Source organism: Herpailurus yagouaroundi, unplaced genomic scaffold, assembly GCF_014898765.1.
Source record: "Herpailurus yagouaroundi ecotype Mexico unplaced genomic scaffold, PumYag 100, whole genome shotgun sequence".
Lineage (NCBI taxonomy): Eukaryota > Metazoa > Chordata > Mammalia > Carnivora > Felidae > Herpailurus > Herpailurus yagouaroundi.
Genome location: NW_024412391.1, coordinates 83,289,551 through 83,303,341, shown reverse-complemented (window position 1 = coordinate 83,303,341; position 13,791 = coordinate 83,289,551). Strand labels below are relative to the sequence as shown.

At 45.3% G+C, this 13,791-nt stretch overlaps 1 protein-coding gene and 1 long non-coding RNA gene across 5 annotated transcripts in view; one reads left to right on the top strand and one right to left on the bottom strand.

Annotated features, from left to right (window-relative positions):
- The window catches only part of LOC121028878 (uncharacterized), a 142,551-nt gene extending 138,544 nt beyond the window's left edge, over window positions 1–4,007 (top strand). Inside the window, exons 8-9 of the long non-coding RNA XR_005789481.1 lie at window positions 3,309–3,500; window positions 3,931–4,007. This is a non-coding gene — a long non-coding RNA (uncharacterized LOC121028878). The remainder of the gene's footprint in view (window positions 1–3,308; window positions 3,501–3,930) is intronic.
- Window positions 1–7,749, bottom strand: part of PIK3CG (phosphatidylinositol-4,5-bisphosphate 3-kinase catalytic subunit gamma) — a 34,760-nt gene extending 27,011 nt beyond the window's left edge. Inside the window, exons 1-2 of one of the 4 annotated variants that reach the window (XM_040472923.1) lie at window positions 6,926–7,749; window positions 2,776–4,782 (exon numbers count right to left, since the gene is read on the bottom strand). In XM_040472923.1, coding sequence (XP_040328857.1) covers window positions 2,776–4,770 — 1,995 coding nt within the window. In that variant the 5' untranslated portion in view covers window positions 4,771–4,782; window positions 6,926–7,749. Of the gene's footprint in view, window positions 1–2,775; window positions 4,783–6,554; window positions 6,673–6,730; window positions 6,887–6,925 lie in introns of those variants that run through there. The other 3 variants (XM_040472921.1, XM_040472922.1, XM_040472924.1) reach the window with 3 other exon arrangements.
- Between the last annotated feature and the right edge of the window lie 6,042 nt (window positions 7,750–13,791).

The window sequence follows — 13,791 nt, the reverse complement described above, 5'->3', positions numbered from 1 at the left end:
TTAAAAAAATTTTTAAAAAAAAAAAATTTTTTTTTCAACGTTTATTTATTTTTTGGGACAGAGAGAGACAGAGCATGAACGGGGGAGGGGCAGAGAGAGAGGGAGTCACAGAATCGGAAACAGGCTCCAGGCTCTGAGCCATCAGCCCAGAGCCCGACGCGGGACTCGAACTCACGGACCGCGAGATCGTGACCTGGCTGAAGTCGGACGCTTAACCGACTGTGCCACCCAGGCGCCCCCCCCAAAAATTTTTTTTTAATGTTTATTCATTCTTGGGGGAGAGAGAGAGAGAGACAGAGTGTGAGCAGGAGAGGGGCAGAGAGAGAGAGGCAGACACAGAATCTGAAGCAGGTTCCAGGTTCTGAGCTGTCAGCACAGAGCCCAATATGGGGCTTGAACCCACGATTATGAGATCATGACCTGAGCCAGAGTTGGACGCTCAACTGACTGAGCCACTCAGGCGCTCCTCAAAGATGCTTTTCATGGCTGTGGGCCGGTAGGTGCCTGTAGCTGCCGTTAAGGTCTGAATTCTGAGAATGTGGTTTATTTGGCCACTGGTACAGACTTCAGAATTGTTTTTCTAAGTTTCCAGTTCAAACGTGAGTCGTTTCAACCTTATTCGTGTTTCACTTCTGTAAACACAATGCAGATCTCAACTAGGAGACCATTTTAATCAGGAATGAGTCATTCAGCCATATCTGAAAATGTCTCAAATAGTTTTACAAATGACTACTCTTTCAAATTTATGACCACAAATTCAATGTTAATATTACTTATTGACCTCTTTCATTTAAAACATTTCCAAGAAGAACACGATTCATTTTCCAATTCTGCAAAATTTACTTGTGAAAATGACAATGAAAAATAATTCATTAGTGAATTAATTTTCATTCATTTTCATTTGTCTTATGTCACTATCTGAACTAGTGGGCAGAGAAAACTATTAGATACATTTAACAGAGGAAGGCAAAGGTCAGGTGTAATGTTTCAAGTATCTGCTTAATGAGAAGGCAAAGATTCAGAGTTAAAGTTGAGAATATTCAAAATGCTCAGAAAACTCCAGGGCCTTCCTCTAACTACAAATAATGATTACAGAGTTTAGTGTCTAACACTAAGAGTGGCTAATCCTCAAGAGCTCAGGTCAGGGGTGCCTAGGTGGCCCAGTGAGTTAAGCATCCGACTTTGGCTCAGGTCATGACCTCATGGTTCGTGAGTTTGAGCCCCGCATCAGGCTCTGTGCTGACAGCTCGGAGCCTGGAGCCTGCTTCTGATTCTGTGTGTGTGTCTCTGTCCCTCCCATGCTCATGCTCTGTCTCCCGCTCAAAAATAAATAAGCATTTAAAAAAATTAAAAAATAAATAAAGAGATCAGGTCAAACATCACTTACTCAGAACTGTCCCTGGTTTCCTCAATCTAAATTAAGTATCTCCAGGACCCCTGCCTATTTTGTCATAATACCCTGCAGATCTCCCCCAGAGCACTTGCACAATTTGTTATGAAATATCTGTTTGTATGTGTATGCATTTAATGCATTTAATGTCACTCTTCCCCCACGACATCACAAGCTATAGGGGGACAGAGACAGGCTCTGTTGTGATCACTGATCTCTCTAGCATCCAGAAGTGCACAGTACATGTTGTTGAATTAATGGAGGGACATGTCTGCACTCTAAAATAGCATTCTGTTCCAATTCCTTTACTTCCTCTTCCTTGTTAAACAGCACAATACGGTCTCAGAAGTGCTCTGGTGTGCAGAACTGTGCCTCCTTTTTTCTTCAACTTCCTAGGTAAACCTTAGGCAAATCACTTAGTCCTTCTGGACTACTTGGAAAGGTGTGAGAACAGGAGTGGAAATCCTATACCAGACCTGTCTGGAGAGAGGGGCTTTTGAGGTCCCACCCAGATAGATGTTATTCTATGAATTATGATAAGCATGATCAAAGAGGGTGAGCTTTTCTCTCTGGGACACACTATCCTGACCCCGGATTTTTTTTTTTTTAATTTTTAATGTTTATTTTTGAGAGAGAGACAGAGAGTGTGTGTGAGAGAGCAGAGGAGGAACAGAGAGAGAGGGAGACACAGAATCCAAAGCAGGCTCCTGGCTCCGAGCTGTCAGCAGAGAGCCGGACACAGGGCTTAAACTCACGAACCCCGAGATCATGACCTGAGCCAAATTCGGACGCTTAACCAACTGATACACCAGGTACCCCCCTCACCCTGGATTGATGCAGGAAATTGGAGGCAGAGAAAAGAGCAGGGCCTGGAGGCAATCTGCCTGGGCTTGATTTCTGGTCTGATTTTTTAAAAGTATGTGACCTTGAGCACATTCCTTAGACTCTCTAAGCCTTGGTTTCCATATATATATAATGCAAATGTTAATTTGACCTCCATCATAGTTGTTTGGAGAGTTCAGTGTGATAATACATGAAACGCATGCAAATCACTTGCAGCCTCAGAGCCTTGGTACAAGGGAGCATTCCACTAATCGCATCTGTCACTAATACAGTAAATGAGAACAAGCTACTCCTATAGGGCCAGTTTTCCTAAAAAGCAAAATACTATGTCCTCAAAATGATTGTTGGCAATGCCTCAAAGACAGTAAAAAAAGTAAATGGAACAGTTTACTACTGTTTGAAGTGGCTTCATCAGATCTCCATTGACTGACTGTGACGCTATATGGGCAAAGGGCATTTGGTAACAACTGAATGGGGTGCCTGTGCACATGCAAATAAACTCTTTGAGAAGAGTGCTCCCTTGAGAACACCAGAATCCCTACCTGGACCAGCTGTAGGAGGTAATGCAGAACATCATCGTCCTCCAAGCTCTCCAGTTTCTGCACTGCAATGGCTCTTACATTTTCATCCGAAAAATTGCAGTCCAGGAGTTGCATTGTTAACCCCACATCCAAAGCACTTTGATCCCAGACCTCCCGTCTGGCTAACAATTGGTACGTTTTGGCTACAATTTCTTGCTGGCCCCATTTTACGGAGCTAAACAGCTTAGGATATGCCTTTGGATGCTTAAGGCTTTCATATCTAAAATGCCAGAGCAATTCTTTGTCCTCTGCTGTGAGAGGGTTAAGTGGATCAGTGGCTATGATTGCTTCCAGTTGCTTCCGAAGCTGGTTGGGCATTTCTGCTCGAACCCGGTCCCCTTCGGGGTCAGGGGTGGGGCGATGCTTAGGCAAGGCTATTGGGTGACAGTAATTGTCCAGAAGAATGGAGATGGACATTGAGTTCTCCTTGTCTGGGTTTGTCGCAGACGTGAGCTTGTCAGCATTGAAGCTCCCTTGGTCTTCTCCCTTCCCAGATATCTGCCACATGTGGAGCACATACTCCCCGTGGCGCAGGAGGAATCGGTGGTCTATCAGCAGCAGGTTCACATAATAGAGGAGCTGAGTTTTGCCTTTAGACTCGGAACTGGGAGTCTCTGCAGAGGTCTTGCCAGCCAGCACCGGAGCTTTGCTGCAGTAGATCTGGAGGTTGAGTAGAGCCCCTCTGGGTAAGTCTTTTATTTTGATACTGAACTCGAGCCACACATTCCAGAGCACCTCCTCTGTGAAGGGTTTGGGGCTGGTTCTCCTTTGGCAAAGGACTTGCTGCCCATGCTGGATGTTTGCCTCCACAAAAACCGTGAGGTCAGCATTCCGGGGCAGGACGGGGATATCAATGCCTCTGATTTTGACCCTGAACTTCCGGTCACAGTCCCACAGGGACACGGTGAACACACTCTCGTGGTCCTTCCCGTGGATGGTCAGCTGCTCATGGTAGCCAGTGACTCCCGTGCAGTCATCCACCAGTGGCCACTCTTCTTTCCTCACCTCGTCCAGGGCTGGGTCTGGAGGCGTGTCAAGCACCAGGTGAATCTCTTCTCCATTCTTGAGGCATTGCCTCACCCACTGAAAGTTTTTGATGGGCGTTTCACCCACTAGGTACTCATCCCGGCCACAGACGCGCAGCACAAAATCCTGTTCGCTCTGGCTTTCGGGGATATCCATCAGAGACTTCTTCTTGGCCATCTTGGTGAAGAAGCTCTGGAGGATGGCGCCTGGGGTGTCATCGGCCGAGACCTTGATGGTCTGGCTGGTGGTGCTGCGGTGAATGACGATGAAGATGCAGTTGTTGGTGATCTTCTTCAACAGATACTCCGGGAGGGGCTTCGAGGTCACCCACGGGTGCATGGCGTAGAGCTTAGGGTCGCGGCCGGCCACCTCGACCATGCGCGGGGTGACCAGGCGGCGGCGCGTGAACTCGAGCTCGTTATCGTGCACGTTGCTGACGTCGGTGACGTCGTAGCCGATCAGGGCGGTGAGCTGCCGCTGGAAGGCCAGCGTCTCGTCCGAGGGCGCGCGCCGCTGCACCACGTGGATCTGGCCCGGGCTCCTGTGCAGCACCTGCCAGTAGCGCAGGCAGTCCAGGGTCTGCACCACCTGGTACTTGTCGTAGATCTCGTACCACTGGCCCTTCTTCTGGTAGAGCAGGAGGAAGTGGTCCGGGCCGAGCCGGCGGTAGAAGTCGGTCGCCACGCTAGTCTCCAGCGCGCGCAGCCACACCTGGGCCTTCATCTGCTCCACATTGCAGTGGCCGGCCACGTGCAGCAGCGCCGTCTCGGGGGTCTTGCTGTTGCGCTGGCTGGTGGGCAGCACGAACTCGATGGGGATGAGCTCCATGGAGGACAGGCTGGCCGTGGTGCTGCGCGGCTTCATCCTCCGGCGCCGGCGGCGGTTGTCCTCTCTCAGAACCACGGGCTGTTCATAGTTGTCCAGCTCCATGCCCTGCGCGACCTGGGAGTGGAGACACAGAGGGCTTGGTCACGGGACAGGCACTTTCTGTTAACACTCTTCGACGAGGTGGCAGAAGGAGAAGGTAGAGGAAGGCAGTGATGTGCGCCCGAAGATACAGGGGTTTTGGAAGTGGGGCCCAGGAATGCTGGTCCCACCACTTAGTATCAGGGTGACTTGAGCTAGTTAGAGAATCTCTGCGCCTGTTTCCCACCTGTAAGATGGGTTTAGTGATACCTCAGAGGGTGGAGGGGAGGATTAAAAAAGGTAATATGCTTGTTCGGCATGGGCGATAGGTACATGGGGGTTCATCAATCAGGTACCTTATGTTTGAAACTTTAATTAAGGAGAGAGAGAGAGAGAGAGAGAGAGATGTGAAGCACTCATCCATCACAGTCCCTGACACTTTATAATGGCTCAAGGTGGTAAGCGTTGTTCTTAAGCATACTGAAATGGATAGATGAATAAAATCATCCAGTTAAATGATCAAGTTCTAATTTTCAAGGTGCAGCGTGAGATGCTGAAACCCCACACTGTGACAACACGCCCTCAACCTGTTTCATCTTTGTTCATTCTTACACTTCTCTCTGGGACTGAGATACCTCGCCCAACCACGCTTCACATTCTCGACTTTCAAACTGTCTGGATCAGGTATCTCCTCCCTAGTCAACTTCCTGTCTGTCTTTTTCTTTTCTTTCTTTCTTTTTTTTTTTTTTCTTTCTAGTTAGGAAAGGTAGTAATTTCATTGATAATATTCAAAAACATCAGAATTGGTGAAGTCGCAAGCAAGAACTTTTGCAGATACTTGAATTTTTGAATCACGAAATGGGTAGTCATTCTGGCTGTCATCGTTACATTAAAGCAGTATCTTAGGGGAGTCACCCAAGGCTGTACTCTTCTAGCATGAACAATCAGATATTTTTAACTTTGTACCAATTCATTCCATCTGCCCCTGCATTAGATAGTGGAGAAGCCACCAGATGGGAGGGTGGATTTCTGGACTCCAGTGACCTGTTATTTGGACCCCAATCGATCACTTAACTTCCTTTTTGCTCTCCTATTTTCATCTCTATAATGAGAATTCACAAACTGATTCTCATCAATTCACTTTCCTCAAGTCTTTAGTAAGTACCTACTCCACACAAAGCATTTCAGTATAAGTGTGACAGAATGCAAAGGAAACACTTCAAATAATGATTGAAATATTAAAAATATTAAAATTGAAATACAAACAAGGTGTTATGATTTTAATATCTAGTATCCCTAGGTTGTAAGATATGTTCCACATAAGAATCAAATACTGAAACAAAAATTGTTTCCAAAATTGTCATTTACTCTCTTAAATGACTAATGTTAGTGAGACTCATAACTACTTATTTCCTTCATAGTGGACCATTTGATATATACCAAAAAGGAGAGTTTGATTCAAAGATAAGAAAGACAGGTTTCAAATCTTGACTTTTAAGCTGACTTATAAAGTCAGTAGTCCCTCTCTTAAAATATTATGAAGTTATCTTCAGCAAATACAGAAAGCAACTGTTCCAGAGGGCTATCTCTTGTAGCTTTTAATTCACTGTTTGGTCTGTTGCTACATTGTAGAATAACAACCAAAGAAGAGAACCACAAGATATATTTATATTGACAACAAACTGAAACAAAATAGTTCCATACTGAGGCAAAATACAAATACACAGCAATAACTTCTGCCTCAGTGCTACCAAACAGTCTTACAAGATACAAGACACAGAGGAAAAAAAGGCTGGCTAAATACTCACTGCTTTCCTTCATGGCTGAGGCTATGAAGCTTTCTCCTCTTATGAGAATAATAATCGCTAAGCACAATAATCGCTAAGCATGCACTTGTGAGAACGTAAAACCCGGCTGGCACAAGCTCCTGTGCCCTCCCTCTTCCTCCCAAACAAAAACAAACAAACAAAAAGGACAGATGCACCTGCAAAGCTATGGCCGGAACCTTATGGATATCCACACGTATAGGTCTGGCCAGACAATGAAACGGAGGCATTCAGTGGTAGTATCATCTCAAGAACCGACAACCGTTCCAGATAAAAATATTCTACCCCAGACGGAAGTGTCACTATTCCGAGTCAGACCCAACAAAGGGCAAAAAAATAGAAGGAAGTAATACCTGATAAAGCAGCGGAGGTGATGATGCTGAAGGATCATTTGTTTAATTTTTGAAAACAAAACAAATTCGAATCTACCCAGTGTGCCTCTAAACTCTTCCGCTTTTCTGGGTCTCCCTTCGTATCCAGATGCAGAGGAAGTGTTGCAGTTACCAGGAAGGAAGTTTTAACCAAGTTGATTATACGTGTGATTGCTCATTTTAAAAGTGTCAGAAATGCATTTCCTGTTATAGCACAGAGTGAAACACAGGAGTGAAAAATGTTTACCATATATATATATATATATGCACACACACACATATATATATATTCTATTCTTTGAACTAATTTTTTTTAAATAGGAGAGACTGAAACAAATTGAAATACACATTCACAAGACAAAAACACACGAGACATAAATACTCTTTCTAGATAGTTCTTAGAAGAAAAGGCCTAACAGCCACAATATTAGAGAAACAGCCTGGTAGGCAGATTTTTAAGAGTTAAAGTAAACTCATTAGTCCTGCAAAGCTCACTTAATTAAATTTTCTTTGCAGGAACTCAAATGAACTCTTGTTCATATGCTGTAACTGAGGAATGGGGGAGAGAAACCTAGTGATCCAGGGGCCTGAGTTACACAAGCTGAATATTTTCAAAAACAAGGTCTGGGAGCTTGCCTCCTTACCTTGGTGAGACATTTCTGTATATTTTCAGAGCATTCAGGGTCCAAAATATCACTGTTGTGTGTGTGCGCGTGTGCACGCATGTGTCCATGTGTGTTGTAGAGGGAGACTTACTATGATCCATGATTGGCTGCAGACAAAATAAAAGGTTTCTTGGTGTCATTGGGAAAATTGGGGAGCTGAGCTCTGTCATCCCATCAGATAGACAGTCACTAAGAGAGGGCTCCTGAGTCCCATGGGAGTACGGAATACATAGAAAAGCCATACTAGGGGCACCTGTGTGGTCTAGTAGGTTAAGTGTTTGACTTCAGCTCAGCTCATTATTTCATGGTTTGTGAGTTTCAGCCCATGTTGGGCTCCCTGCAGTCAGCACAGAGTCTGCATCAGATCCTCTGTCCCCTCTCCCTGCCTCTCAAAATAAACAAACATTAAAAAAAAAAAAAAACTCAAAAAAGAAAAAGAAAAGAAAAAATCATCTTAAATCATTTTTAGAGCAGCTCTGTATTTTCAGGTGACCTCAATTTCCTCTAGAACCCCCAAGCCCACTCAGATCCTGGACCAGTGTTCCATCTCCTCTCTCCCAGGGTTTTCTATACTTGAGTTCATCCTCTAGTCTGTGTTCTCATGGACTCCAGCTGAGTCCCAGGAACAGCCAGTAGGATGGTGCTTTCTTGGAGGTATATAATTGAGAGGTTCTCCGAGTTCCTTTGACATCAGAATAAATTATTGTTGATCCAGTCTGTCTCCTTTCACACAGACCCCTTGGGGTCTTAGCTTTCTGCAAACAGTTTCTACACATAGTCAAAGAGTACCTATAATAGTTGACATCAAGCAGGAAAACCATTTAATTCAAAGACTGCCTCCCAAATATTTGGAGGGAGCTTATCAGCTTTCCAAAGTATATTCCTACTTAGGAATACTCCCTTGGGAGGCTGGCAGATTTAGAAGCCTAAGAGCTGGCCCTCTTTGTTGATTCTGAATGAGGGACCAAGGAGCCATGCTAAAGGAGTTTGCCAAGCTGTTATGGGGGTGGGTGGGCTGACCGCAGATTGACCACAAGCTTGGCCAGCCTTGTTCCCTAGACCATGCAACAGATACCTTCCTCACCCTGACTCAGTCACACCCAGGGGGCCAAATCCCAACCCGATTACCCACCTCCCCAACCACTTCCCATATACACACACTAATTATTCCAGCTGACTCTTGGGTCTCCTTGCTGCTGAAGGAACTACTCAGCTAAGTCCAATTATGCAAATATTTTCTGTTCTATGACTAAACTTGCAAATGGTTCAGGCTTTATTGGTGGTTTGAGATTAAAAATACCCTGCCCTTCTCCAAATCCTAATATAGCCACTAAAATTTGACTATATGTCATAAGCGTTCCAAGACAGAAGTCATGGCCAATATCACCCTTTCAGTGGATACTTCCTCCTTGCAGAGGAGTCCTCTTGTTGGGGCCTCTTTCGTCCCCAGATTTTTTAGGTTAGGAGACTTGTAGGCGTCATCATTCACCTGCTTTATTGATATGTTTCTTTTTTCTTCTTTTTTCTCCCCTTCTGTGAATCTCCATGCATCTAGCACGTGTTTTACATATGGTAGACATACATTGCATTTTGACTGGGAAAAAAAAAAAATCAAACAGGTTGACGTTCTATATCACTCTGACCATCACAGGAATAAGATAGAACAGATGAAAAAAGAAGAACACAGTAATATCTGTCAATAGTCAATAAACAGATTATGTAATGTTCATTATAAAATATAATATTTTGATGGAGGAGGTCACTTTGGGTGGGACTTAAAAAAAAAACAGTTCAACATGCAGAGGGACGCCTAGGATTTAAGGTAAGAGGAATCATAAGGGAAATTTCCCAAGCCTGAAAGTATTTGGGGGACAGTGAACAGATCATTTTGCTGAAATAGAGGGTTATTGAAAACAGTCGTGGGAAATACGGAGATACGGGAAAGACATGGGAAGACTGGCATGTGCCTTCCAAATTCATTTCATGTCTTGGCACACGTCAATAGTAACAACATTTGTATGGCACACTGGGTGCAATGGGCTGAATGTTTGTGTCCCCCTGCAAATTCAAATACCGAAATCCTACCCCCCAATGTAGTGGTATTAGGTGGGGCCTTTGGGGATTTGTGCCTTTGTAAAAGGAATCCCAGAGAGCTCTCTTGCCCTGTTTCTGCCATGTGAGGATACAGTGAGAATATGGCAACCTGGAAGGGGGCCTTCACTAGAACCTGACCATGGGGGTACACTGATCTTGGACTTCTAGCCTTCAGAATAGTGAGAAATACTTTTTGGTTGTTTATAAGCCACCCAGTCTATAGTTCTTTGTTACATTAGCTCCAACAGACTGACACTGAGGTCAAGCAAAAAGGCTCCTCAAAGGATGAGATAATCCCTGCCTCCCGCAACGCTTTTGGGGCACACTGTTTGAGAAGCTCGGTTTGGGTTATTGCTCCTAGGTGGGGCAGCTATCTGATGCAGACCTGTGGGTATCTCTTGGCTTCGAAAAGCACTGGAATCCATCTTTTCATATGTTTTAGTTCAGCCTCAGAGGGCTTATACAATGTGAACAAAAATGCAAAAAATCATTTTAGTCTAACAATTTACTTTCATACCTTGATTTGTTGTCTGGGCACAAATACCAACCTTTGTGAAGCTTTTGGTCCATATCTGGTAAGCTGAAAGAGAAGTATCCTGGTATTGTAGAAACACTAGCAATCGTGAGACCTAGGTTTATTTCTGCTTATTCTCTGGGCCTAATATATGCTAATTCATCTCTCTCGGCTCTCTAATCTACCAAAGGGAAAGCAACCACCCTAATTATCTCAGAGGAAGTTGTTGTAAACCTTCATGTTTCAAAGGAATGTAAACTCATCTAACTATACTATGCAAGACATTGTGTTGGATGTTCTAGAGGACATACAATTCTTGGTATCACTCAACCAACATGACACACAGAGGAAGAAGAGGCATGCCGCTTGTGTGTTTCTATTTCAGAGAGAGAACGTTCCCAGAAGCCTCCTGAGTTCTCTCTTATCTCTGGTCGGAATTATGGCAAATGCTTACCTGTCCCTCAGCCAATCACTAAGAAAGGGGATAGAATTACACGAGTGGATTAAACTAATCAGGATTTTCTCTGCTGAGTTCCTGGATGGCAGAGAACTGTGGCTACCCAAACAGAATGTCAGGGCTCTGACAGTAAAGACAAAGGGTCGCTGGGGAGGACTCCAGGAGAGTTTGTCAGAACTTTGACTGCCATTAGGGCAGTAGGGTATTATCATGCCATGTGGGTAGAGGGGAGCCACTCCAGGTTTAGAGAAAAGAAGCTATGGGAAATCATCACAGTCAACATCTACCCTACAGGCAGAGCCATGTGCCTGTGGGACATTCCACACATTTTCCATTCTTATTATCAGAAATTGGCCATCGAGGGCGCTTTTTTGCTGATACAGCTTAGGAAGGACCACACAAATTTCTAGAGAAGATTTTTTTTTGTAAATTAATTTTTAACAATCCCAACTCCTTAGCAGAATGCTAAGCATGATCCTTTGTGATCTACTCTTTGTGGTCTAACTTTAACAGGATGCCTTATCTTCCAAATCACCTCTCCATTTGAATTAAACTGCTTTCTGCTCTCAAATTTGCGGTGCTGTCTCCCCGCCTCTGTGCCTCCCCATGCTGCTCCCTCTGCTCAGTCTCCTCTGCTTAGGCTTTCCTCCCCTCTCCTTCCCCCATTCCCTCGTCCCCTGAGCCATTTGACCAACTCCTCTTTTTTAATACTCCATTTGCCTAACCTCCTTAGGGAAGGCTTTCTGGTTTTAGGAGAGCACATGGTGGAGGAAGCTTTTCTCTCTATCAGTAACCACCCCAAGAATAACAATACTGTCACCACCAATAAGAACAAACCTTTTCATAGCACTTTCTATGTGACTTAAACTGTCCCAAGCACTTTAATTTTTTTAATGTTTCTTCATTTTTGAGAGAGAGAGAGAGAGAGAGAGAGAGAGAGCGAAAGAGAGAGAGGGAGAGAGAGAGAGAGAGAGAGAGAAAGAGCATGAGCAGAGCAGGGACAGAGAGAGAGGGAGACACAGAATCTGAAGCAGGCTCCAGGCTCTGAGCTGTCAGCACAGAGCCTGACGTGGGGCTCAAACACACAAACAGTAAGATCATGACCTGAGCCTAAGTTGGATGCTCAACAGACTGAGCCACCCAGGCGCCGCCCCCCCCCCCCCAAGCACTTTAATTAGTGAATAGTGTATAATTCACTTAATCCTCACAACATCCCAAGGAGGGGCACTACTATTACCCTCATTCACAGATCATGAAAATAATGCACAGAGAAGTTAAGTGCCTTGCCCCAGGTCCCACAGCTGGGCAGCGGCAGCTGTCCTAGTGCTTCTCCCAGGAGAGGATAGCTGTTTTACTAGGCTGCCTCCTCCACCAGACTGTGAGTTCTTGGGGACAGTGACTGCTCTGCTTTTCACCAGATTCCCCAGGGCCCAACACAGTGCTTGGCACATATAAGCAAGGGCCTTGATAAATATTTATAGAATGGATGGTTTGTATGGAAGAGTTCTTTTTTCAAAATCAGTGGATTCCCTTGCGTTTACAGTTAGCAAGAGGAATATTGGGTGATACTCCTGAAGCCTCCCAGATCAACCAAGACCCAGGCATCCCCTCCCTCCCATCTAACCACCTAACCCAACACCCTACAATGGCCTCTTCTGGAAACCTCGGAACAGGAAATTTGGGAGGAAGATGGTGTGCAGCATGTGGAGTGGAGATGAAGCCCAGTTTAACATTATAAGGAACCATAATGCTTTAGAAACATCCCCTTTATAGTCCCTCTGCCTGATCCGGCTTATTAGTTCTCTTTGTTGTTCTCTTAATAAAAAGAACTTGAAATATAAGACCCCCCCCCCAAGTGCCTGTACCACACATCCTTGTGAGCAAGAAATCCTCCCATATAATGGATGCCCAGACCCATCCCTGGGACCCTACCTTCAGAATTACTTGCAGACTGTCTAGAATTTTTATCTAACTGCCTACACACCTGTTACCTAATCACATGCCTGTCTCTTTCTACCTCTTCCACACAAACCGATCCTGACAGAGACAAAACTGCAGTAAGGAGTGAAGCTTCCAAACTAAAGATGGTTCCTTCCTTCCTAAGATTTTTCCTTTTCAAGGGCCTAGCAGAGACTTAGTAGACCGGCTTGAGTGGAGCCAGCTCTCAGAGCAATGGTCCTGTGGCCTGAAGTGACATTTTACTGGAAGCTGCTTCTCTGGTCTTGATATGGGACTTTGTTTCTTCTAAAGCTCTGAGTTCTCGGCTTGGGGTCTGGCGGAGGCACATCCCGTTGGAAGGCAGCGCGGAGGATGCCCTGCCTCTCCAGGTTCAGTAAAAGGGCGCACGAATGCGGACTGCGAATGGGAAGTGGGGCGAGGGCGCTGACTCCCAAGCCGGGCCCTTTCCTGGCTGGGGACGCAGCGAGGCCGCCGCCCTGCGTCGCCCAGGAGGCGGACGGGACCTCTCCGCGCGGCGCCACCTGCCCGGCTACCCGGGGCCCAGAGCTGCGATCCCTGCCGGGCGCCCAGGGTGGGCGAACCGGACGGCATCGCGTCGTGTGGGTGCCTAGGAGGAATGTTCTTCGCCTCCAAAGCTCGGCCCTCTTGCTCTACAGTTACCCATTTTGTGCGTCCGTTTAATCCCAGGAGAATTTTCTAAGGGTCTGGAAAAGCCTCGATGGGTGTGGCTCAATGAGGGCGTGAGTTACCCTGCCCCTCCTCCCATCTGCTGACTGTCTCAGGGTTTCTCTTTTTCTTTTTAAGTGGATGTCTGGACACGCCTCCCTCTCTCTTCCTTCCTTTTCTTTTAAAATAGTTATTTACTGACTTGACGGGGAGGGCTTTTGGATGGCCGATAACATTCTGTTTCTTGATGACGTACTGACTAGTTTGTTGAATATTCATCAAACCATGTTCTCGACGGTCACTTTTCTGTGTGTTATATATCAATATAGTTCAAAAGTAGTATTTACCTAAAGTTATTTTTACTTAAAAAGTGTCTAAAATTCGAGCTACTTCTCATGCTTTCTTAATTAACTGGATTTCTCTTCTTTTTTCTCCACTTTCTTGGCAGACTCCTTGCCTCCATGTGAATCTTGGTGTTCCAGGTGGAGGCCAG